At 31.9% G+C, this 27,158-nt stretch overlaps 1 protein-coding gene across 1 annotated transcript in view; it reads right to left on the reverse strand.

Moving 5' to 3' along the window:
* The window catches only part of LOC140448616 (pickpocket protein 28-like), a 40,626-nt gene extending 13,723 nt beyond the window's left edge, over nucleotides 1–26,903 (reverse strand). Inside the window, exons 1-3 of the mRNA XM_072541713.1 lie at nucleotides 26,762–26,903; nucleotides 8,129–8,371; nucleotides 3,397–3,508 (exon numbers count right to left, since the gene is read on the reverse strand). Coding sequence (XP_072397814.1) covers nucleotides 3,397–3,508; nucleotides 8,129–8,371; nucleotides 26,762–26,895 — 489 coding nt within the window. The 5' untranslated portion in view covers nucleotides 26,896–26,903. The remainder of the gene's footprint in view (nucleotides 1–3,396; nucleotides 3,509–8,128; nucleotides 8,372–26,761) is intronic.
* Between the last annotated feature and the right edge of the window lie 255 nt (nucleotides 26,904–27,158).

Here is a 27,158-nt window from a genome sequence, read left to right on the forward strand (position 1 = left end):
AATGTTGTGTAAGTTTTAGGTGATTCATCCAAATTAATTGCCATTTTTTTGTCTAATAACTTCATTCGTTACGGCTCGAAATCTCCAGTTTTTGGCAAATTTTTGACAGAAATCTGAAAAATTTAGTTCTTAACAGGTGGGCACAACATTTCAGCGAACATCTAAATATAAACGATATAAAAGGAGGTTACAATATAGAAAATCAACAAAATCTACACCGTCAACTACACAGTAAAGACCCAACAAGAGAATAAGTTTCAAACGCCAAAGTAAAACTCAAAGGCCATAAAGCCCCAGGAATCGATGAAATCTGTTTGGACATGTATAGGCAGATTCTAGAAAAGTCACTAGAATATTACATAGATACACACCATCTCTTCGTCGACTTCAAAGCAGCCTATGGCAGTGTGAAAAGAACTGCATTATATAATGCACTGATACACTTTGGATCCCACGTAAACTCATGCGTTCGAATTAAAGGAGAAAACTCTACGTTCTATGACATTAATAATTGTCTAAGACAAGGGAACGCGCTGGCGTGTCTTCTCTTTAATATTGCCTTGAAAAAGGCAATCAGACAATTAAATATTAGAATAAATCGCACTATGTTTAATAGATCGACGCAAATTCTCGCATTTGCTGACGATATAGTTATAGTAGCCAGAAGTATGAGAGACATGGTGCAGTGTTTGACAAAACTTGCGGACTTGCGCGGATGCGGCAAGTGAATTAGGACTTTAAATTAACAATCATACCTTTAAGCAAGTCAAAGAATTGACATATCTTGGATCGATAGTAAACGTAACAAACAGGACAAGCGACGAAATAAAAAGACGCATAGCAATAGCAAACAGAACTGTTAGCGGTCTCCTGAAATTTAAAAAATAAAAATATAAGACGTCCCGTAAAAATCAATATATATACAAGACCTTATTTAGACCGGTTTTGATATATGGGACTAAAACGTGGACCTTATCTCAAAATGATAAAAGGTTTCTTCGTACTTTGGGAGAAAAATTCTTAAAAAGATTTTTGGGGCCTTAAATGAAAATGGGCTATGGCGTCGAAGATACAACTTTGAACTATATCAGTTATACACCGATCCAGATATTGTGAAATTCGTTAAAGTGCAGAGACTTAGATCGCCTAGGCATATCGTTAGGATGTCAGATCAAGAACACAGAAGTATAGGACGACCACGAAGGAAGTGGATTGATGATGTGAAAGAAGACACACAGATTCTAACGGTCAGAAGATGGAAGGAACTTGTTGGGAATCGACAGAAGTGGCGACTTATTTGTGAGCAGACCAAGATCTACAAAGCATTGTCGAGCCACTTATGATGATGATAATTTTTGTATAACATATAAGAACATAATGTTGATTAAGTTATTTAAGATAGCAGTTTCAATTAACCAATTTAGATTTATCTGTTGAGTTATTTTTACATTATTTTTGTTTCCACTTTACCGGTGACTTCTTCTTGTAACTCTTGAAAAAAATGTTTTGTAAAACATTAATTCGAAAGCCCGAGTAATAAAAAATAGTCTTCTAACAGCCCTTATATTGACACCAACCCACTCAAACTCAATATTTTTTATTTCGTACGAGTCAACAAAGTACTTCTTGTTTTTTTACTTTATATATATATATATATACCGATTAGGCAAATTTTCAACTACCGTATACGTTATTCAGTATGTGGAACAAAGATAACACTTAATTGTTTGAATACGAGTGAGACACAATCCACGCACTTAAAGTAGCGAGTCTAATTTTTAAACAGTGTTGCGAAATTTCTGTAACATAACTCCTTCTAAAACATTAGTCGGATACATGAGTGTAACATAATGTTTAAATCCACTACAGTTCATTGTAGAATGAAAATTAATATTGCCCCAACAAACCTTACATGAAATAATCATGTAAGTATTATTTTTTAAACGATTATATCATTACTTCATTAATTAACAAAGAATACTGAATTGAGAAATTGAGATGCGACAACAGCGTGAGCTAAATAAATAACACACTTCAGTAGACAGACAAATAGTATAAACCATTTGCCCTCTCTACGACTTCCCCTCAAAAGAATAGGCGGTCCTTATCTGTACAGTAGGTTTAAGGTTAATAAGGTAAGGTAGTTGTCGTGGTAAAAGGTTGAAAACAAATATTTAGTTAATGTTTGTTAAGTTAATTATTGTTTTATTTCCCAGCTACCACACCTAAAAATCTACAAAAATTACATTTAAAACTCGAATACCTATAAGTGTTTGAGTTTTTCTTAAAGATTTACCGACGGAAAGTTGGCGACGAAATAATTTTATGCAAAGAACTACACCCCATCAATGTCCGATAATTACTGTCGGTCATCGCCCATCGGTGTATTTTTGTGCCGCTTCGCACTGTAAAAGAAGGCGTTGCTTAAAATTTGAAACTCTTCAGGGGAATAATGCTTTGTTGCCACACATAAATTACTTAAATCACTGTTCTTTGTTAACTAATAAAGTAATTGATAAAATCGATTAGAAAATAACAATTACGTGGCTACTTTATTTGAATTTTTTTGGGACAATATTAATTTTTATTCTACAATGAACTGTAGTGGATTTAAATATTATTTTAGACTCATGTATCGGACTAAAATTTTAGAAGGAAAGATGTAACAGAAATAATAGCAACACTGTTTAAAAGTCATACCTACTCCATCGATATGGTGTCTGCCTCTCACTTCTATTCAAACAATTAAGTGTTATCTTTGTTCCACATACTGAATAACGTATACGGTAGTTGAAAATTTGCCGAATCTGTATATATATATATATATATATATATATATATATATATATAAATATATATGTATATATATATATATATATATATATATATATATATATATATATATATAATTAACATTAAATTTTTTATTTTTATTATTTATTTTCAAGCCATTTAGCTATTGTTAAAATATTATAAAATGTTTGGTGTTGTAATAAATATTCAAAAAATTCTGAAATAAAAATTATGAATGCTCTTAACCTGTAAATGTTTATAATTATTCTATTATGAACTTTACTTAGAAACATTTACAGGTCAAGTGCATTCAGAATTTTTAGTTTAGATTTTTTAAAAACGATTTCAGGATTGGAAATCAAAACGAATTAAAGCAAATATAAAATGTAATTCTCATTACGATGAAAAATTATTGTGGTTTACTCTCATATAAAATAATATATACCAACGATTTTCTGTTTTAAGATTAGATTCGATCCATACAAAATATTAACTACAATATTGGATGAATTTAATTAAATTCTTTTGACATCTTTTAATATAAAAATCTTGCATGGAAAATAATTTAAATATGCAATTTCCTCTATGCTAAATCAAACATACCTTAGCCAAAAACGTGTAAAAGTCTTCATCAATCGTTGTAACGTTTGGAATCTCATTGCAATAAATCTTACCCTCAGCACATAAAAGAGACATATACTGCAGTTTTTTTAATCTAAAAATATAAAATTAAAAATGTATCAAAAAGTTGAAATACACATTAAATGGCTGTTGTCACAGAGTGATTACACTGATCAAATAAAATAAAATCAAAATGTAATTCGGTAAAGGTTGGAACAAATTTGTTTAAATAATGAAAAATGGGTAATTTTTGAACACAATTTACAATTTACACAATTTTTAATTGAAGACTTGATAAAATATATTTGACACTTAATTGATTTAAATAATAATTGTAAATAATTTGCAAAAAATTATTATTTTCATTATAAATAAGCACTATAAATATTTTATTTTGCAGGAAAAGTTGCAATAAATTGTGCTTGAAAAATATTCAATAGTTTATGAGATATTCAATTTGCTAAAAGCGCCAATAACCATAAACATATTTATAATAACATTTATAACATATTCATATACAGGCTACAAAAATAAAAATAAATATCTTATCCTTAAAATAAAACCACAATTATCTCCAAAAGTATTAACTTTAGGTATAGGCAACCCTAATACTATTTGAAACACAACTTAAATCGATAAGTTAATAACTTTTTGCGTCGACCGTCCATTTATGATCAATTTTAGCACCCTCAAAATCATTGATTAATGACCCCTATTAATGAATGATTTTCTATTAATGAACGATTTCATTATAGACAACACACAACATGCATTGCTTGCATAAATTAATTAAACGCTCTGTGATTGGCAGTGACCTAGGGTGTAGGCAACTAAACATATACCTTTTTATATTTCCACTAAAAAAGTTAAAATGAAGTAGCCGCTGTTAGTACTATCTGTCATTGTATGTCATTATTTACTTTATTGTTTAAAATTATGTGTATTTGAAAAATCAAAAGATGGATATTGACGAAGAGTTTAATTTAACTCCACCAGAAGTGGCAGAAACTGCAAAGGAAATATCTTTAAGTTTACTGCCTGAAAAAAGCAGAGTGTTGTACGAAAAAACATATGCTCAATTTATTGCATGGTGTGGCGAGAGAAAAATAATACGATATTCAGAATCTGTATTGTTGACATATTTTTCAAACATTGCCGAAAAAGGACTAATACCAAGTTTGTGGCCCAAATATTCGATGTTAAAATCAACCTTAAACAAGAACAGGTTATGTACCAATGAAATCAAAAACACTTGAAAAAGAACAAGTCCAGAAATTCATCTCTGATGCTCCTAACGATGTGTTTCTAATGATAAAGGTAAACCAGTAAATTAAGTTTATATATTTAATACTCGTATTTCATAACATTCCATTTTGTAGGTTGCATTGATTTTCGGAGTGGTTGGTGCGTTAAGAAAGGACGAACTATTGAAATTAGAGACAAATAACGTTCAAGACTTGGGGTCAAAGTTTCTTGTCACAATAAAAGTATCAAAAACACACACAAATAGAATATTTACCATAGTAGATAACGAAGCAAATACCAAAATAACAAAAATGTTCCACACAGCCAGTTGGCACAAAATACGTTTTCCAAAATTCCTTCCGTAATTGCTCAATTCTTAAAATTAGAGGACCCGCATCTCTACACTGGGCATTGTTTTAGACGTTCCTCTCCCTCAATACTGTATGACAGTGGTGCAGACTTTTTAATTATTAAAAGACTAGGTGGCTGAAAATCGACTACTGTAGCAGAAGGTTATATAGATATTTCTATGCAGAATAAACTTGAGACGGCTGAAAAACTTTTGGGACAAAATACCACTAAACCTTGTCAAAGTACTTCCTTCAGCACCACCGCTATCACAGAATTTATCAATCTAATCAATTGGTTCTTATTGGTGTTAAGTTTTTTTAATGGTTGAGTAGAAAAATTGACGTATAATTCTCTAGGTTCATGTTTCATGTCACCCTTTTTATACAGAAGAATTGTAATCAAGCAGATATTAAAGAGGTCTTGTATTTCTTCAGTAGAGAGGTTCCGCTGAGTTTTATACCTCCTGTATCTATTAAATGGTCTCCCAGAGCCTTATTATTTTTTCTTTTTGACTGCATATTGTATTTTGTCTTGAGTAATTTCTGGAATATCCTCAGATTCCTGGTTTTGTACCGTTTGTCTATCATTTTGAAGGATGTAATGGTTAATTTTGTTTGTGTATAATATAGTGTAGAACTCTTTCATTACTCCTAGTATTTTCTGTCTGTCTGTTATTACTTTTTTTCATTTTCATTACTTTTCATCAAAAAAACTGGTAAATTCCTTTTCTACTTGTTGATATTTTTCATTTTATTACCTTTATGCTCTGATTTTTCTCTATAGTCTGTATAATTTTTCCATGTTTAAATCTTCTAATACTTTTTCTCACAGCTTTCCTCTTCTTCTTCTTCGTTTTATGTAGACAGGACTCTGTCTGTTTTTCAATGTGCCTTCAGTAAGTTGGCGTTCCATCGTTTTCGTGGTTTTCTTACTGATCGTCTTCCTATTGGGAAACCGTCTCTTGTCGTCTTTACTACTCTAATTGTTGTCATTCGGCTTATATGATCGTTCTATTCTATTTTTACACAGTTCTTGATGTTCTTCACCTTGCGTTTACGTCGTATATCTGTACTTCTAGCTCTGTCATATAGTGTCTTACCATCAATTTTTCTAAGTGTTTTCATCTCTGCTGTTTCTAACATCCTTTTTGTCCTCTCTGTATCGTGTTTCTGCCACGTATGTCATCATTGCTCTGACGACTATTTTATAAATGCTTCATTTCTTCTCCGATATTTCTATCTCTTCATATTGTATCATTCAGGTAACCTGCGGTTCTGTTTGCTCTATTCACTTGATCTTCCACTCCAGTTTCGAGCATTCCGTAGCTAGATTTCCATCCATGCCTAGATATTTAAACGCCATCGCTTATTCTATTATCTGACCTTCCAGCTACACTTTACATCTTAGTTTTGCTACTGTAACCATGCATTTTGATTTTTTTTTTGGGAAATTAACATGTTAAATTTTCTAACGGTTATATTAAATTGGTGCAGCATACGTTGTAAATCATCTTCACTTTGAGATAGTAGTAGTATTGCGTCGTCAGTATAGCAGATTATTTTGTTAAACAATAGAGGACTGTCTTATCCCATTGCCAGCTTTAATAGAGTCGGTTAGTTGTTATTCTACTTTTACTTTTATTGTGTTGTTTTGGTAGATATTTTCGATGGTTTTGATTATTCCTAGAGGTATCTCTCTTGCGTATAATAAGTGGATAACATCTTTTAATTTGACCCGATCAAATGCCTACTTAAGATCCACGAAACATAGATATGCCGGTCTGTTGTATTCTAATGATTTCTCTTGCACCGGCCTCATAATAAATACATATAGCGTCGTTGCATAACCTTCCCGACCTAAAACCTTGTTGTTCTTCTGCTAGTGTTATAATTTCATTTAGTTTATTCGTTATCACTTTGGTTGTTAATTTTAATGTGTTTAATCAATTAATTCCTCTGTTATTTTCCGGGTTCGATATGTCTATCTTTTTGAAGAGAGGTATTAGGACTATTGATCTTCATTCTTGAATAATTCTGTTCTGTGGTATTATTTTTTGGATTAGTTTTAATAGTTGTTTAGTCAAATCTGGCCCTTCTTATTTTAGGAGTTTGTTGGGTATTCTGTAATCTCCTGGAGATTTTCTATTTTTTAAGTTGCTTAATGCTTCCTTTACTTCTTCCTCCTAAATATTTATTTCCTCATTTGTCGTCACCTCTGGTGTTGGTGGTTTATTATCTTCACCTTTGACAAATAGGGATCGAAAGTAGTGTACCCATGTTTCCTTCTGAACGTGTTTCGTTTTTATTAGTTCATTCATCTCTTTTCTTTGTGCTCTGATCTTTCTCCATATTTCTTTTTGTGTTTCGTAGAAGTCGTGTTTTATCTGTTTTGAGAAGCTCTACCATTGTTCTCTTTTTATTTGTCTAACTAAAGTATTCGTTTTATTTCTGATTCGTTTATAGTGGTTATATGCCTGTTGTGTTTGTTGTGTTTTGTATTGTAAAAAAGCTTTCTTCTTTTCTTCACATTTTGTCTTCACTTCCTCTCTAAACCATGGTGTTTTCTTTTTTGATATGTTAGTGTTCGTTACTTTCCTTTCTCCATGTGATTCTGTTGCTGCGTTATTATGTTATTTATAAGTTTTTCCAGCTTTTCTCGATGTTATCGTTTTCTAATATTTCATTCCCAACGATCTTTTCTGATATTCTTTTTCTGTATAACCGTATATTCCGTTTTACAGATTTTGATTTATCTTTATTGAGTGCCCTTATGTGTGGTGGGTCAATATCCCTATCACTTTGTAATTTATTGTGTCTGTTGTTTTCAGTTGTGTTTCTAAACTGATCTTTACATCTTGTATAGCCTTTGGGAAAAACGTGCTTGTGCCAGTTTAAGTGTGTCAACCAGTTGTTTCTTCAACTCATCTACACTGCTTGGTGTTATGCTATGTTCAAGGGTGTTGTTAATGTAGTTTTCAAATGCTGTTTCGTCTTGTTGGCTTGTCCAGTGAAAGTTTTTTTGTATTACCTTTTATATAATAGATAATAATTGTTACGTTACACTTATAGATCTTTTTAATTGTTATTTGTACCAAATATTTTTTTAAATTAAAACTTACTCTGTAGGTTTAAGCTCCTGCTTTTCCACAAGATTCTTAAGGACATGAGAATAGTTGAAATACTCTTTGGAGACCCGAACTTCACCGCAAATTGTCACTGCAGGAAACGGTATTTCGTTGATGTCCTTCTCGTCTGAGGAAAAGTTAACCATTATTGGTGCAAACTGCCATTTCTTGTAAACCTTATAAATAACTGCTAAACAGACCATGAGACTTGTTACAAACACGACAAACCAGCAAATTCTAAAATGAAGAAAATATCGTTATTGGCGTATTTAATAATTACTTTTTTATTTTATGTATTGATATTTTTTATTTTAGGTATACGATTAATCCATATGTTTGTAATCTGAAAATATATCTATAATAAAAAAGGAATGACCTTTTTGGTGAGCTAACCGTTTTCGGATGGCAGCGAACGTGTTAATTTTTATGAAACATATTATAAAATCGTCCCCTAAATACTATAACTAGGTAATACCAGTATCCATTCGTACCCACACAATTTTGTACGCTCTTTTTGATGGTATAATTAGATAAGTGATCTGAGTATCCATAGCTAAGTTATTTAGTTACATAAACTAGGTAAGTTCGTAAATTTGAAAAAAATTTATACTTTAAGTACGCAACTTGAGATATTCAGTTGTAAATCTGACAACGTTGTACGGTACACGTGCGTAACTTGAGATATCTAGTTATAGACGCGGCTAAATTGACTTACCAAATGTCACTTACACGTTCGTCTCGAGATATCCAGTGGTGTGTTTGTATACACAAAAGAACAGTAAGTTTGATGTTAATTATTTAACCACATGAAAATTGTTTCAAAGTTAGGTTATGTATAATTTATTTTATTTATTACTGGTACCTATTAATTTTTGTTTGATTGTATACCCATACATCAGCAGTTCTGTATATATCCGAGTAAATTGTTAATTTTTTTTAAACAACCACTACAATGTTATTTTCTTTTCAGTCATAGAAAGCCCCACAAACATTCGGGTAAATGCAAACACCGAATTAACCCCGGAACAGTCTGTAGAGCAAGATAAACTTTTTGTTAAGTTATTTGAATGATACTTTTGAAATATAGTTATAATTTATAGTTTATTTCTATTTATATAGGTGAAATACAATTGGAATGTGTTACTGCTGAATCTGAAGCTGGACCTAGTGCGCCAAATGTAAATGATGAATTGGAGTCCGATTTTGAACCTTACTCCCCAATCAATTCAGAATACAATCCGAGTTCATCAAGTGAATCTTCTAATAGCGATACTGACTTAATAAACTCTACATCAACCACATCTATCGAATTAGATGGTATGGAAGAAACGCCAGTAAAAACAAACAGATCTAGAAAAAGAATGCGTAATCCACGAGCATGGAAAAGGAGTGTTGCTAAGCTAAAAAGGCAACAAGGCGAAATGTATATTTCTGCTACGGGTAAACATATACCAGAAGTTGCAATGAAAGATCCGTGTCCAATTAGCTGTAGACGAAAATGTAGTGAAAAGATCTCGCACGAGGAGAGGCTGATGGTTTTTAGGAGATACTATGAACTTAAATCGTATGAAAGAAAAAGGGATTTTATCCACGACCATACCGACAAAACAACAAAAAAATGGCACACTAAGGAAAACTCAAGACGTAAAAATACGATAACATTTTAATTACCACAAAATACTAAAAGAATTCAGGTGTGTAAAACAATGTTTGTTAACACACTTGGAATTATAAAAGGGGTCATCGACATTGCCATGCAGCATAAAACGAACGAAAATACAAGTTTAGAGGACAAAAGGGGTAAGCATTTAAAGAATGTCGCACGACCTGAAACATTAGAAACTGTAAGATGTCACATTGAGAAGTTCGCATTACTGCCGTGCGAAAACACAGCGAAAATATTTATTTTCTGATTTAAATATAGCTCTAATGTAATCGATGTATAAAAAAGAATGCGCTGAGAAAAATCAAGAAGTTGCTAGTGTTTCTATTTATAGAAAAGTCTTCACTGAAGAATACAACCTTGGGTTTTACCGTCCAAGAAAAGATCAGTGCCGCATTGGTATGGCTTATAATACCCTTGCAAATGACAAGACCGCCCTGGAAACTCAATATCAAGCACATTTAGTAGCAAAAGACCAGAGCTCGAGATGAAAAAAGATCACGACAACAGATAGCAGAAAACTCTAATGGAAAAATTGTGAGTTGTAATTTCGACCTTCAGCAAGTTCTTCTTGTACCCAGTAATCCTACAAATAACGCATTATTTTATAAACAATGTCTGAAGACATTCAACTTTACTAGTTATGATATCGTTTCGAAACAGGGAGATTGCTTTATGTGGACAGAAGTTGAAGGTAAACGTGGCAGCTGTGAGATTACTAGTTGTCTTTACAGCTTCTTCATATCTTTACCTAATTTTGTTGAACAAATTTCGTGTTTTAGTGACAGACGTGGGGGATAAAACCTTAAAAAGTTTGTGGCTGGCATGTTATGTTTAACGGCTGTACAAGAGATTCCACACGTGAATAATATAGATCTCATGTTCTTAACGGTGGGACATAGCGAAAAGGAGTGCGAATCTATGCACTCAGCAATTTCTACGGAACTAAAAAGAGTTGGTAAAGCAAACTGGTCTCAAGACTGGAAAACTATTGCTAGGTGCGCTAGACGAAAGGGTGATAAACCGTATATTATACACGATTTAACACAGGAGCAAATACATGACTAGAAAATTCATGCAGAACGGAATATGATTTTTAGAAAATGTGTTGGATGCATGTTTCTAAATCAACCCCTTTTATTTTTAGATTTAAAGAAAACTTTGACGGCATTGTCAGAGTTCTAAACTGTATAAGGAAAACTAGAGCTATTTCACTAAATTCTCTGAGACCCTTGTATTCGATTCAGTTAGCAAAGTATAGCACTCTTTCACATGAATCCTCCGGTACTTTCAAACGAATATAGACATTACTACGAAAACCTCACTTTTTTGAGGGATACACGCGAAAAACCTAACGCAGATTCTAAAAGTGAAATAAGCAATAGTGAGTAATTTGTGTTTTCTATAATTATTCTTTGTTAAACTGTTTGTTCGGGCTGTTAGGCCGTTATTTTCTGAGATTAGTTTTCGACGTTTCGCCAATGTTAGGCATGTTAACTGCTTCGTTATATGTTATATGTTACTGCTTCGCTTGTAACCTAAAAATGACGCCGCGTTCTACTACGGAGGCAAGATTTATACTCCCACATGCCTCCCCACCACTGGTTTCGGCTTGAGGAGGCGTGTCTTCGTTTGTAGTAGCTTTTCTTTCTTCGTGTTTGGCGGGAAGGGTGTTTGTGGATTTTAATATTGGTATCCATGTCTTGTTAATGTTCAATCCTTCTTCTATTCGATTAAAATTATTTGGGTGCTTATATATTTCCACCGCTTCCCGATACAACCGTGGGTAGTACTGTGAAGTTTTGTCCAGCATCTGCGTTTCTTCAAACAGTATTCGATGTTCTCCGCTTCCCAAAGCGTGTTCGACAACGGCAGATTTGTCGATATGTCCCAAACGACAATGGCTTTTATGTTCATTTATCCTTGTGTTTGTGTGTTTTTTCGTGGTATACCATTCCACATGTGCATGGTATTCGATATACTCCGGCCGTTGCTAATGGGTCGCGTTTGTCTTTCACCGATCTTAAACAGTCCTTGATTTTATTTGTAGGCTTGAAAATGGTCTTTACATTGGCTTTTTTAAGTATTCGCCCAATTCTGTCCGTTACCCCCGATATATAGGGCAAGAACGCTTTGCCTTTACATTCTGTTTCTTGGTCCTTTCTTCTAGAGATGTTGTTCATCGCTTTATGTATTTCTCTTCTGGTATAACCATTAGAAGTGAGCGCTTTTTCAATATAAAGAAGTTCACTTTGGAGATGCTGTGGTTCACAAAGAGGACGAAGAGAATTTCAGAGAAAAACAGCCCGAACAAACAGTTTAACAAGTTAGACCATGGCCGTGAAAGCCTAACGCAGTTTATTATATTAATATGTTTATAAATTTATCTTGTACTACTTTGAATTAATAAAAACTTATTTTTATTCTTATACAATACTATTTATTAACGTATTAGAACCATATATAGTACGATTTTTCATATCTTATTTTTCATATAAAAATCAAAGAAATCAAAACATAAACAAAATTCTTACTCTAAAAAAGCGGCAACACTTTAAACAATTTTACCACACGCTGAATTGTCAAAGAATTTGAAGTATTCCCATATCAGTTGCGTACAATTGTCTAATATATTTAATTAAAATTATTATTTAGTGGAATATTAGACTTAAAGAGTTATTTCATAAAATTTATATTATTAATAATAACAAATGTTTTTGGTTATTTAATCAATATAATTCTAAAATTCCCATAATAATGATGATTACATTTTTCTGATTATGTATTACACCATGTTGACGCCTATGAAAGATCGAGCAGTTCCGTATGGGTTTCGTATTATTAGCTGTGTTAGGAAAATTTGAACTATAAGGTTGACGTTCTGGAAATTTTAAATATAAGTGACGTCACTCTATACAAATTGTGACGTGTACGCATTGTTATATGAAAAATACTATATGTCGATTTTGGTCTATTTGTCTTAGTGATACAAGTGAATATCTCACATTTTATCAAATTTGTTTCAAAAAATTATAATATTTTTGTTGTTAGCCATAAAAAGATTTTAGCTCATTTAATATACTATAATTTTAGAACCAAAAGCACAAGTTCTGCCATCCTTTTGTGATTTTTTTTCTGCTCAAAACTTTAAATTGATATCCCGAGAAACGAGTAGTATTCAGAGGACGAAATAATAAATATCGCATTATTTGACTTTAAATATAATAATGTTATTTTCTGTATGTTATAACTTTTGTTTTTACTTATTATTTTTTGTTTTTTATACACTGAGACACATTAAACCTAAATAAAAAAAAATAAATCCAAAAACATGTTTAAGACATTCCTAAATAAAAACTAGTTTTTACTAAACCATGTTGATTACAAAATTCAAAAACAACGAAAAACTAATTATAAACAAATCTCCCATTTTAATCTTGAGAGTGAGTCTGTAAAGGTTGTTGTTATAAAATATTGTTACCCCTTGTTGCTATTATAAACCGCATATTATTCTCAGTAAAGTAATATCCTAAATGTAATTAGTTGAATTAATTCTATTTTCTTTATAAAGCAATATGTTTTTAAAATATTTAAATATTGAAACTAACGAGCAACTCTTTACTATTGGCAAAAATAATAATCCAAAATCAAAACTTCGGTAATAAATAAAATACCAGTTTCACCAATCCCTACACGGCCTGCTAATGAAAAACTGGTATTTTAACAAAAAATCTGAATACTAGTTGCAGATTGTCCGAGTAGAATATTAATTCCAAACAACAACTGGCTTTTACAATTTTATCTCAGCTTAATCAGGATTGGATTCGAGTCAATGGGGTGGCAGACCGATGAAAACTTGATGCGTTAAAAATTGTAAACAAAAAAAATCCAAATATTATGAGGACATAATTTTCCTAAAATTTTTGTTTATATTTAAAATAAAAATGCATTTAATCGTATTTTCCCAATATAGGATTTCTTGATACATATATCGTATCGCATCCAATCCCATTCTCCTACTTTTTTTTTCTTCCTAACCAATTCGAAACGCAGCCCCTCTTAAAACGCATTTCCAACTTATTTGTGTCAATTCATTTTTTGGTTTTTCTAAAAATTACCTGACGTATTAAACACAACAAACAGTTTACTTAAAAGGCCTTGGATTTCTATATTTATGAAAAGAACAAAATAATATGATTCACCAAAAATCCTACTTAATACATCGGACCGTACACTTCATCGAAATTGTTTAAAAAATTACTATTGTCCATTTTTCCTCGAAATCCTCTAAATTCTCTGTTATTCACTAAAATTAAAAAAACACTAACTTTCTTTTCCCGTAACTGGTATATCATTAAAAATAATATATTTATTTACAGGATGTTTTCGATTATTTCACTGTCGGTGATATTTATTTTGTTTGTATTTTGTTTAAAATTTGGAATCTTAATAATGTATATATATATATATATATATATATATATATATATATATATATATATATATATAACGATATCGTTTTGTTCATGGCCTCCAAAGCAGGTGGCACCTCTGTACGCTAACCACTGCAGTGGTCAGATTTTAGGAAATATTCGTTGGACTTTCCGAGTTTGAATTTGTATCAGCCCAAGTGTCTGATGGGGCTTGGATGGACCGAAATGATTCATAACACTTTATTAATATCGATTCGAGCACGGGAAGTTTAACGAATTTATCCTCCTATGCCCTATATTTGGCATAAGAGGACAAATTATTTTGATACTACTAAACTACTACTACAAAATTTAGATACTACTAAAAAAACACGTTTTAATAAAATCCTTGGACTGCAGATTCTAAATTCAAATTTCCATCTAGAGCTCAAGTTGAAGGCTTAAACCACGTAACCATCGATGGTATAAATGAACCGTCCTCTGTTTCCAGTAGCATAAATCCATTGGTTGGTGATCAGTGTAGTGGTGTCATGAGGCTTAGGAGACTGAGACCTCGGATGGCCTAAAGAAGAAATCGAAGAAGTTATCGAAAGCTCGGCGCAATGATAATCGACGCGGTTCAACCCGGAAAACTCTTGAATTTAATATTAATTACTGTAATTCCAGTCTAGCCAAGCATACATTTGTCTAGAGATCGATACTTTTCTGCAATGATGCAAGTAAATCTGAAAATATCAGGCATCTATCCTCAAACAAAAACTTTCATCTCATCCGATTATTTTAAATAATCACCATGTTTAAGAAATTTATTGTGCAGACTGCCCCTGACCTGACATAGGCCAAACCAACCGTAGACTCCAAAATAGTATTTATGAACATTCCATTTTTATTCGCAATTCCGATTCAATTACATCTTTAGGTACTATCTGCATACAGGTCATAAAATTAATTTTGAAAATTCTAGGGCCATAGCTCCTATTTGTTTCTAAACCCAAGAATTGTCCGAGAAGCCAGAGAGAAGACACCACAAGCAAATCACAAAAAAGGATTCAAAGATGAAAATAATACCATATGTAAAGGTCTAGCAGAAAAATTAAATAGAATAGAAAATAAGTACATCACAACAAGTACAAGAAGAACAGTGAAAGGATTAAATCAACGTTATTAAGATATGGAACTTTATCACTTATACGTAAATTCAAGATTCAAGATTTATGTAACTACGTAGTAAGTAAAATAATAGTTAAAAAGATAATATATAAAATACACAAAATAGAATAGGAGAGAAAAATACATTAATGCGCATAACATACAATAAAACATAAAATATACAAAATAAGACATATTGATCGAAAGTTTTTTTAAATTCTTAAGTAAGACATTGTATATATTATAGTCAATTGAGTTTTTTTGTGATTTACTCAAACAATACTTAACTGTTCTGATGGTATTTGCACCTCTTGTGCTATAGTTATGTAAGTCAGAGTGTTTAATTAAAGTATCAGCGTTTTTATGTATTTCTACATTAACGCTATATAGCCATAATGTTGGCAAGTGCATTATCTTATATTTAATACGGTTTGCAAGATTCCAAGTAGATAACTTTTGCAATTATTCTTATTGCTTTTTTTGTAATTTAAATATTGTTGGGGCATTGCAAGAATTTCCCCACAGAATAACAGCATAACTTAAAAATAAATGGAAAAGAAAAAAGTACGTTATTTTTAAGGTATCAACACTTGTAACAAGTTTTAATTGTCTAAGTAAAAATAAAGTACTAGAAAGTTTACCTTTGAGATGGTCAATATGGTTATACCATATTGACCACCAAGTCAATGTGTTGTCAACTGTTATGCCCAAAAATTTGACATTATTGAAGTTATACTTCTATACGCGCGCTCCACGTTGGAAATTTGTATGGGAGTGAATCTGTGAAATCATTACATATGTAAGATAATGAGTAAGAGAGACAGAAGATATATTTTCTCTCTCTTCCTCCCTCGAATTTAAAAATGTTCTTTTTGTATATATAATTTAATATTATATATATTATATAAAGATATATATACATATAATATTAAACATATAATAAAATATTTATTAATATTATTATTTATGTGATATGTTTTGTATTATTTTTTAAATGTTTATAATTATATTATTCTTTTGTATTTCAAAATAATAATCTCAATAAATCACTGTATGATCCAGAACTGTCAATTTTGAAATATATTTGTGTTATGTTCTCGGTAGTGTAGTAGTCAGTATCCCCGCCTGTCACGCGGGAGACCGGGGTTCGATTCCCAGTCGGGGAGGACTTTTGACGTGACAACGTCTTAAATTAGGTTGTGGCTCGGAGTCATTCATGAAAAAGTGTAACGCCCGCTCACGTCTGTTACGATGAGTCACCGAACGAGAGAGAGGCCCGCCGGACCGGCGAATGCCTTGCGTCTCTCTCCCACTCAAACATGATCGGTCCGCTGCGCGCGCAGCACTAGAGAATTAGGCGCGTTGAATCGGTGCGTGCTTGTGTCCAGCTTGTGTCTCTATCTTTCTCGAGCGTTCTTGGCGTTCAAGACACATTACAGCAGAAACACTTCCTTTCATTTCATATTTCTCCTATCATCGTCCTATCCTCAACAAAATCACTCAAATAGAAATTAGTTAAGTTTAAGTTTACATGTACAATGTTTTAGTAAACAAAATATATTTCTATAGTTAAAATTTGTGCAATTCTTATTTTCATTCAATTCCTTGTTCCTATTGTGCAATTTAATAATATTCATATCAATAAATATTCTACCGAGAAAAAAAGACGTTGTCACGTAAAATCTTGGCCCGTAAAACCGACTTTACAGGCAACCGACTTTTTTTTGTTAATATTATTACATTATTGTCATTTTTAAATACTTATGGATATTGCATTTTAATTTGTATTGTATTATTATATGGAATTATGTTGCACTGTATTGTAGTGTATTTTTTTTTATGTATATTATTGTCTTTTTTAAATACTTATTAATATGGCAGTTTAATTTATATTGTATTATTTTAGGTCTAAATTTTGGTATTTTAAATATAATTTTACCGTTTTCTAAAATAAAATTAGAAGACTTTTCTAACAACGAAAAATAAACTTGTACTAAATATAAGCCAAAGCCTAGCTCGTATATTGAACTTGCTTTGCTAAAAGACAGTTTAAATCGAGAAAAGCATATCTACAATAATACTCATAATATTTTATGCCCAAACACAAATGCTAAACAAGATGAAAACGCAATTGTATTATTATATTAATAACAAAATAAACAATGAATTTTACTGCAGAGTATGTGTAAAAAAATTTGCATTCAACTCCTTTCATACATATATGAAAATAAAAATATACATTTTCATTAAAATATTGATTTAATCCTTCATTGTTAGTAAGTTGTTATTAATTCTGTTTCTCTTTCTGGTATGTCTTACCTATAGAATTACATATGTAATGATTGTGCAGATTGACTCCCAAATAAATTTGTAACGGCGAGTGTTTGTATAGAAGTGTAACTTCCACCGGCAGTCCCACTGGACTGCCACACCCGTTTTTTTCAACACTCACATCGAAAGTAGACGAAAAAATTTAATTTTGAGTTTTGTTATCATTTGGTTTAAATTTATTTGCTAAGAACCATGATTGAGCATTGGAATTTACATACTGAGACGTGGCTTCTAAAACTGAACGATTTTTGCCAGAAAAAACAAAAGTAGTGGCATCTGCAAATAAAACTGTTTTAAATTGAGAAATGAAATTGGGCAAGTCATTAACATATATTAAAAATAATAAAGGACTGATCCTAGAGGAACTCCATGCTTTATCTGCTTAAATTTAGAGACACAACTTATTAAAACTAGTTAAAAAATATTGTGAAACGGAATCAGTAGCTGAGAAAAAAAAGCGTGTGAAAAACGTATTGGCACTGAAGTGGTACAAGTAGCAACTTTAGATTATATTAATTGAGAATTAAGAACTTAATTTAAGTACTAAGACAATTGTTCAAATATGTATATGGTTTTTTGCACACTAATGTCCGCAGAGTACTGAATTACTACAAATTTTATCCCTAAAAAATCAAACATTTTCCCTCTGTATAAAAATCGACCTGTTTTAGTATTACATCTTCATTTATGAAACAATAATAAAACAGCATTATTAATAACAGTTGAACGTATGATTCAAAACAATTAATAAAATAAAAACAAATATTGCCAATACATTTTGTAAAATATAATTAATTTGTATTTATTTAGCAAATAAAAAATTAAAATTGCTGTACAAATCCATCTCTGTGTAAAAATGAAATATCGGTTTGTTTTGTATGTGCTGACATTTTTCTGATACCCTGATGTAAAAAATGTCGTTAAACATAAAAACATTTCAGGTATCTAATCAACCGTTGGTGTTTTATGTCCCCGTATGAATCAATCATCCGTGTTGTTGACGGTTAAATTTTCAAATTTCATGTTACAGTTTAGGTTGTCAAACAAAAATGAATAAGCTAGACATAAAAAAAAATAACTCACTTAAACAAAAAAATGTTTAATAGACAAAAAAATAATTACTTCTTCGAAAAAATTTAAATTTTATAACTTTTCATACAGGTATAACTTATACCAACCTGTTCACAAGAAGGCTTTGCAGTTGCGTAATCTCAATTCTTCACTAGGTACTTTGGCCTACTATAATTTTCTACCATTCTACTACAATCTTATCAATATACAGTGCATTCATAAAGTGTAGAAACGGTCTATTATCTCATGACTTAATTATTTTCAGAGTAAAAGCTCTGACAGGTCGACTTTTATTTTTTAACCTTTTTGGAAAAAAAATTTACTTTTACCCCCACTACCTTAGCAGATATGTGACGCCATCGATATTTTTTTTAAACCGAAAGGGCATATTTTTATCCAAAAATTAAAAAAGCGCATATTTTCTGAGTACAACTGTACCAAACTCATCACATTCAAACTTCAGTATACAGAGTGTATAGAAAATCAATGATCGTAATTCTTAAAATTTAATTCAAAATTTATTTCATATTATAGACAAACAAATAATATAATTACAACAAATGCTCGAATTAAGCTCCTTGGTTTAATTGACAATATCCAACACGTCCAATGAATTCTTAGGTTCTGTTTGACAAAAGCGCTGGTGTAATTTATTGCATTTCAGTACTAATTTCCTGTTTAAAGTCTACCAAATTGATAGGTCGGTTTACATATACCTTACATTTTATATAATCCCAAATAGAAAAGTGCATGCGATTCAAATCTGGCCACCTAGCAGGCCGTTCAGTGTGGCCGCGTCTTCCAATCGAGCGATTGGAATAAGTTGGATTTAGAAAATTTCTAAGCACTACAGCATAATGTGGACTTGATCCTGATGAAAACAAATGGTCGGATCTATTTGACCAGGATTATTGATATCTGGAACTGTTGTGGTTAAAAATGGAACTACGTAGGTTTGCAGCATCTCTAAATACCTTTCACCCATCATCATTCAATCTTCGCTTATCCACTGCTGGACATAGATCTCCCTCATAATTTTACATCTATTTCGATCTTGTGCCTCTTGCATCCAATTCCTATGACAACGTTTTATATCGTCAGTCCAACGTGTTGGTGGACGACCTCTGCTTCGGTAGGCATCATCTCTTGGTCTCCATTCCAGTATCCGCTTTTTCCATCTATTATCTGTCATTCGAGCCACGTGACCTGCCCAGTTCCATTTCAGTGTTGCTACTCTCTCTACTGCATCAGCCACTCCTGTTCTTTGCCGTAGCTGGCGATTTGGGATCTTGTCTCGTAGTAAAACTCCCAACATAGCACGCTCCATCGCCCTTTGACACACACGGATCTTTTGAACTGTTTGTTCTCCTTGTCATGGTCAACGTTTCCGCACCGTAAGTTAACACTGCAAAACACACTGATTAAACGTTTTTCTTTTAAGGCATATTGGTATATCAGACGATTTGAAAATATGGTTCAGCTTGCCGAAGGCTGCCCAAGTCAGTCTTATACGACGGAGAAGCTAAACGGTTTGGTTATCTTTTCCTATGCGAATCTCATGACCTACCTTTCACCCATCAGAGTACCGTAAAAAAATTGGTTCCTACAATGGTATTCGTAACAATTCCAGCCAATACATTTACTTTTTGGGGATATTGGGTATAAACTTTTATTGTTCAATTGGGATTTTCTGTTTAAACAAAAAGTATCGTCTTCATTAAGTTTATGTATAAGTTTAATTTTATATGGATATAATTTGGGCTTTTTTAGAATTTTATGAACAGCACCACGACAGATCTCATTGTTAGTTGATAAAGTTGTTATTGAAGAATGAGGATTTTCTTAAATTTCAAGTAATACATTTAATTGATTATCATCGGAAACAGTGGGTTTATCACTTATCACTAACATTGCCAATGTTGTTAAATTTATGTAATATTTTGTTTACCTTCGCTTTACTTATTGATACTCGTATCATCTAACATCATCAAAACTTCTATTCGCTGTTTTTCTGACAGCGCCATCGTAATTTCAAATAATTTCTATTTGGATAATATTTCTCAAAAAAATACTATTGCAGACTTCTAAATCGATGTGACACAACAAATTAATTTAATATTAACACATCCAATGGTAACTACGAACTTACTGTCTTGTTGCTAAGGAATTTGACATGTCTTCACAGCCTACTTGATTTTTGGCAATATACTGAGTAGTCGTTACCATTTTATTTTATTGTACTGTTGATCTACAGCCCATAACAAAGCCATTATCATTTGAATGGAATTGGTTATCTTTGATAGATAAACAATCTACCTTCTGTATCGTACAGCAATAGGCCACTCCAATCGAGCATTCGTTGTAATTATGTTATTTGTTTGTCTTTAATATGAAAATGGCTACTTTAATAATTTTCTTTGTAAAATAAATTTTGAATTAACTATTAAGAAATACGAGCACCGGTTTCCTTTATACTCTGCATACTGAAGTTTGAATGTGATGAGTTTGGTACGGTTGTACTTAGAAAATATGGGCTTTAAACTTTTATAAGACTTTTATAAATATGACCTTTCTATTAAAAAAAACTATCGGCGACGTCACATTTGCTAAGATAGTGGGGGTTTTTTTCCAAAATGAATAAAAAATAAAAATCGACCTGTCAGAGCTTTAACTCTGAAAGTAATTAAGTCATGAGATAATAGACAGTTTCCACACTTTATGAACACACTGTATATCTATGAAAGCACTTATCATCTCACAGAATCCAATTTCCAAAATTATTTGATCTGTATGATACTTCATATACAATTGATCTAAGTCTTACTAAATACAACGAATTTGAAACCTCTCACGAAATAGTAAACAAAACTTTCCTTAACAAACTTTATTATTTTTCAGATTTTTACCATATTTATACAGATTCATCCAAATCCTCTAATGGTGTAGGATCAGCAGTTGTTACTCCAAATACTATATTAAAATTTAAATTACCATAAATAAGTAGCATTCTGTCTGTAGAAGTATATGCAATTCTACAAGCCTTAATTTTTATAAGTGACCACAGCAGTAAAAATCAATGAACTGATTACTATTCACTGATCGGTAATTGAGTAAACACAACAGGAAGAGAAATAAGTCTAACAATTAATGCTTCTAAGACAAAATGTATGATATTTATTCGCCAAGCTCACAACAAAGCTTCCCTACAGATAGATCAACAAAACATTGAGAGAGTTGCACATATTAAATATCTGGGATGCTAAATCACAGACAAACTAGACCTAAGTAAAGCGATCACATGCAGAATTAAAGTAGCTTGCACAACATCTAAAAATGAAATAATTCTTCGGTAACCCCAGCTTAAACCTACAATTACGTCAAAGAATGATCAAATACTATATATGGTGTTGTTACATCGCACCAAGACCTGGACTTATGGACGGATATGATCATTCGCCTTTGAGATGTGGTTGCATACAAGAATGCTCCGAAAACCCTGGACAGCGATGCAGACCAACACAGCTGTTACAACTTAGGACTATAATTCCTGACTTTTATATCGGTTAGTTAAGGATCTGCCGTTGATCTACCATGTCTTAAAGATTTGTAGCGCTTAAGCTTCTTCAAATAATAATTGTCAAAAAAATATATATTCCAATTGTTTATATTTATATGGTGTTGGTTTTATTGCTTCTTCAACCACTTTTAGAAAATCACTTGGTAAATAAATTTTTCTATTTTTGAGCTTACGCTTAATACTTCTACGAACTGAGTCTACTTCCATTTGGGAATAATGTTTTTCCAAAAATTTCATGATATTTGTCTTAGAGTCCTCAATTTTAGAGGAATTTTTCATCAAGTAACAAAAAACAAATTTTTTTAAATTTATTAATGTTTTGTATTTTGAGAACGATTTCCGAAGTGTAAATTTAACTTCAATAAACTAATTTTAATCTTAAATTGTGGCTTATTCCCATTAAAAATAAAAATCCATTTTCTTTTAAGTAATCCACAATGCATAATATAAAATTTGATGATGCACATAGATTTGCATCAACTTCTGAGAACCAATAACAGGTACAGTCATGGTTGGCCACATTATAAAGGGTGCAATTATGACAGCTTATTTGGATTTGAAATAAATGGCGGTTGCGTTCAAATGCGGAGCTGTTTTTACAGTTCTGTAATCCATCGTTATCATGATCACCTTATTTTGTTTAGTCATTTCTTTGTTGCGTTCCTTCTCTTGTCTTATTTTTTCTTTCATGTTTTTGCCAAGCTTTATCATTTAAATTTCGATGCACATGTTTAATACATAAATTACTCTTTCTTAGGCTGGTATAAGCTCAAATTATTCATTTTGAAATATTTTTCAAATACAATTCTCCCTAAAGCTTCAGTTTTGTTATTGTTGCAATCTACTTCATAGGACTTGTTTTATACTCCATTTATATATTCCTCCAGAAAAAGCTCATTGGAATTATTCCTTACATAATGCGACAGTTGTGTAGGGAGTTTGTCAAACAATTCGTTCAGAAATTTTTTGGAAGCATCAGTCTGACCCTGTTATTTTTATCTATTCTGGATATATTCACTTACTCAGTTTTAGGTTGCATTGCGTATTTTGATTCTTTTAACCAATTTTGAACAGTAAAAGATCCCAAGACAAGAGTATTCAAAAACATGATCTACTCCAGTAAATGACCAGTAAATGTTTTTGAGTCTAATTTTCTTGAAAATTTGGATTTAGGTTACTCTTACCCTCTAGTTTACTTTGGAACTGTATAAAAAACGTGCAGAAAACCGGAAGCAAAATAATACACTTCAGTCAGCAGATTTTCGCGCAGAACTAGCATACTGATTGTGCCATATTGGGGCCTCCAATGATTCGAAGAAAAGAGGACGTCCAAGTGAAGTAGAAAAATAATTCAAGCTAAGAAAGATCGCTCAGCTGCATCTTATAGTCCGCCAAAAGAAGTAAGAACTGATTCTAAACATACCTATAGGAAACATTTCACATTTTTCACAAAAATAAAAAATTGGGAAGTGTAGGGTTAAACAATGACTAAGAATTAACATGAATTAACTGTTTTCTTAACTTGAACGTATACCTAATATGAACAATTGCATTGTAGAATGTTCTATGAATAAGAAATATAATAGGTATATTACGCATTTCAACTGTTAAAAATAAACAAAATAAAAAGTTGATTTGAATTCCAACGATAAATTAACCCTTCGTGTTAATACTATTTCACTGTTAACCCTCGGTTAGTGTTCTGGGATATACCATACCCCAGGTACTCCTTTTATTTCTATAAAATCGAAAGCAGATGAAGTAGCGCCTAGTAGCTGTTTGTAGTTTACACATGTTTTCTCACGATGACCTTGTTACCATATGTACATACAATTTCAGTCTGAATTAGGAGTTGATCAAAATGGTTGGGGTGTGTGATACCCCGGTACACTACTGTTGTAAATTTTAGTTGTTTTGTGGTATTTACATGATATTTTTGATATTTTTTTGAGATGTACTATGATTTTTATTTTTCTTTCAGCGATACTGAATTATAGAATAATTATGTCTTACGAACAAGAGCAGGAAAGATTAAAACGTTTATGGGCGGAATTTGGCAGTATTTCTGACGATGATAAATCGTTCATTGATAGTGAATCTGAGAAAGAACAAACCGCATTAGAAAGTCAAGAGACAATCATATTGGAAAAAGGGGCTCAATAAGAGACAGCACACAAAAGGGAGGATTCTGAAGAAGTGGAGACTGAAGAAGGAAGTGAATTTTCAAGTGGTTCAGAAAGTGGTAGTGAGAATAATGGTAAGACATACTGTTTAGATAAAGCGGTTTAAGCTCCCAAAAAAAACAAGTGAGAACAAGGTCGGACAATCTAATTACATATTTACCTGGTGTAAAAGGAATAGCACGAGAAAAGCAGAGTTTTCTTGATTGTTGGTTGTTATTATTTACAGAAGAAATAAGATGACATTGTTAATTATACAAATATAAAATTAGCGACGAAAGCCTCACGGTACCATGCACGACATCAGTATTTAGTCAAAGAAACTGACAAAATAGAAATCAAAGCTGTTATAGGCCTGCTCTATTTGACGGGACTTTACAAGTCAAACCGACAAAATATTTTAGATCTTTGGAATACTAATGGCAGCGGTATTGATCTCATTTGAACAAAAATGTCACAACAAAGATATTCCATTTTGTTGCAATGTTTGCGATTCGATAATGTGCAAAATAGAGTAGAACGGAAACAGATCGACAAATTGACACCAATTAGAGGTATATTTGATTAACTAGACATACTATATACCAAGTTAACATCTTACAATAGACGAAAAACTGGAACCGTTCAGGGGACGTGTGTCATTTCTTCAATACATACCGACTAAGCCAGCGAAGTATGGCTTAAAAGTATTTGCGCTAGTGTTGCCAAAACTTACTACTGTCTAAACATTAAAGTTTATGTCGGCACACAGCCAGAAGGACCTTTTCGACAAAGTAACAATCCGCAAAACATAGTTGAACGTTTGTTTGGGCCAGTTTCTGGTGCTAAACGTAATATTACTTTTGATAACTGGTTTACCAGTTATCCGCTCATGATCCATCTACTTCAGACTTATCATCTTACATCGGTTGGGACAGTTAGGAAGAACAAAAGGCAAATTACAACAGCACTTCTGAACACACGAGGAAGAGAAATTCGCAGTTCAAAAAGTGCCTTCAAAGAAGATATAACGGCTGTCTCATATGTGCCAAAAAAGTAAAAAAATGTAATTATCTTTTCTACATTGCATCATGATAATACTATAATTGAAGAAACTGGTGAAAAGAAATTACCTGAAATTATCGACTTTGACAATTCAACCAAAGGCGGTGTAGACACATTGGATGAGCTATCTGCTAATTACAGCGTATCAAGAAATAGTCGTCGTTGGACTTTGACATAATTTGTTTCGTTTTTGAATACAGCATGAGTGAATGCTCAAGTTATATATAAAACAAATACAAAAAACGATAACTTAAAAAGAGGAATTTTTTTTTAAAGAACTGGGTGTGCAGCTGATTTCTGAGTTTCGAAACCAACGAAGACCCTTCCTTGCGTCGACCACTACGTGATATTCAGCAACCAGAGGGATATCAGTTGGGACCTAAGCGACGTAGGACAAGCAGTAGATGTTCTGTTTGTCCAAGAAATAAAGATAGGAAGACTTTTTACATCTGCATATGTGATACTCCAATTGGTTTGGAACACGCAATAATGACGTGTTCAATTTGCGATTCAAATTTTGAGGAGTCGTAACTTTTTTATTTTTAAATGTATTTTGGCGAACATTCTTTTCTTTAGTTTGTAGAATCTTAGCCTATAAGTTTATTTAGAGTTATGTGATCAATAAAATTTTTCATAGTATCTGAGTGTACTATTGTTCGCTCCTGTTTTTTGACTAGCCTAATTGCAATATGTTAAATAAATTATGTTTACCATTTAAATATAAGACTTTTACAGTACTATATTTAATTTATTTAAATCATAAATATGTAAAAAACCAAAATTAATTATTTTAAATGATTAAATTTAAAAATTTTAACTTTCTGCGTTAGTTTAGTTTGGGGTATGACATACTCCGGAACACCTTCCGTGCTAATTTATCTATTTAGACACACTAACCGGAGGTTAAGATGTGTTTTTGAACACTGAGTCGTAAAGTAGTCCGATTTTAATTCCATAAAGTACGTTAGATATGACAAGACAGCCATATACACACTGAAAGTTTTGACCTTTCTAAATCCCGTTAAAGTACAGGTTAATATATTTATCTCATATACTATTTTATGATTTACCAAAACAAATTACAAACTTCACTTGATAGATTTCCTATATTAAACTTAAATCTATCTTAGAATATGTTTATAATAAAAAAACTAAAAGCATACTTATTCTAAAACTTACTTTTCAAACATACTTCTCTTTTCCCCAAAGTAACGAAGACCATGTATGCCGGTATATTCACAATACTCTCTGCAATATTTCCTTATATTTTTCGAACATTTTTTCCCGTTTATTTTTCTTTTATTTTCCATCATTCCACTAATAGTGGAAATGTACCTCTTCTCTAAAGAACCCATGACCCGCGTTTGATGTTGTGACTTCGCCAAGTTAGTATTTTTCTTATTTCGAATGTCGGTCTTATTAAACTTATTAAAAGTAAACAAGACGGGAAATGTTGTTCATTATTTACAAAGGGTGGTGTACCCTTTATTTCCTGAATACACTCAAAGGTAAAACGAGAAGCTCGGGAAGAAGTAATTGAGGTTAACAAACTTTAGATGTTTAATTTTATTTAGAA

The sequence above is a fragment of the Diabrotica undecimpunctata genome, chromosome 8 (assembly GCF_040954645.1).
Source record: "Diabrotica undecimpunctata isolate CICGRU chromosome 8, icDiaUnde3, whole genome shotgun sequence".
Classification (NCBI taxonomy): Eukaryota; Metazoa; Arthropoda; class Insecta; order Coleoptera; family Chrysomelidae; genus Diabrotica; species Diabrotica undecimpunctata.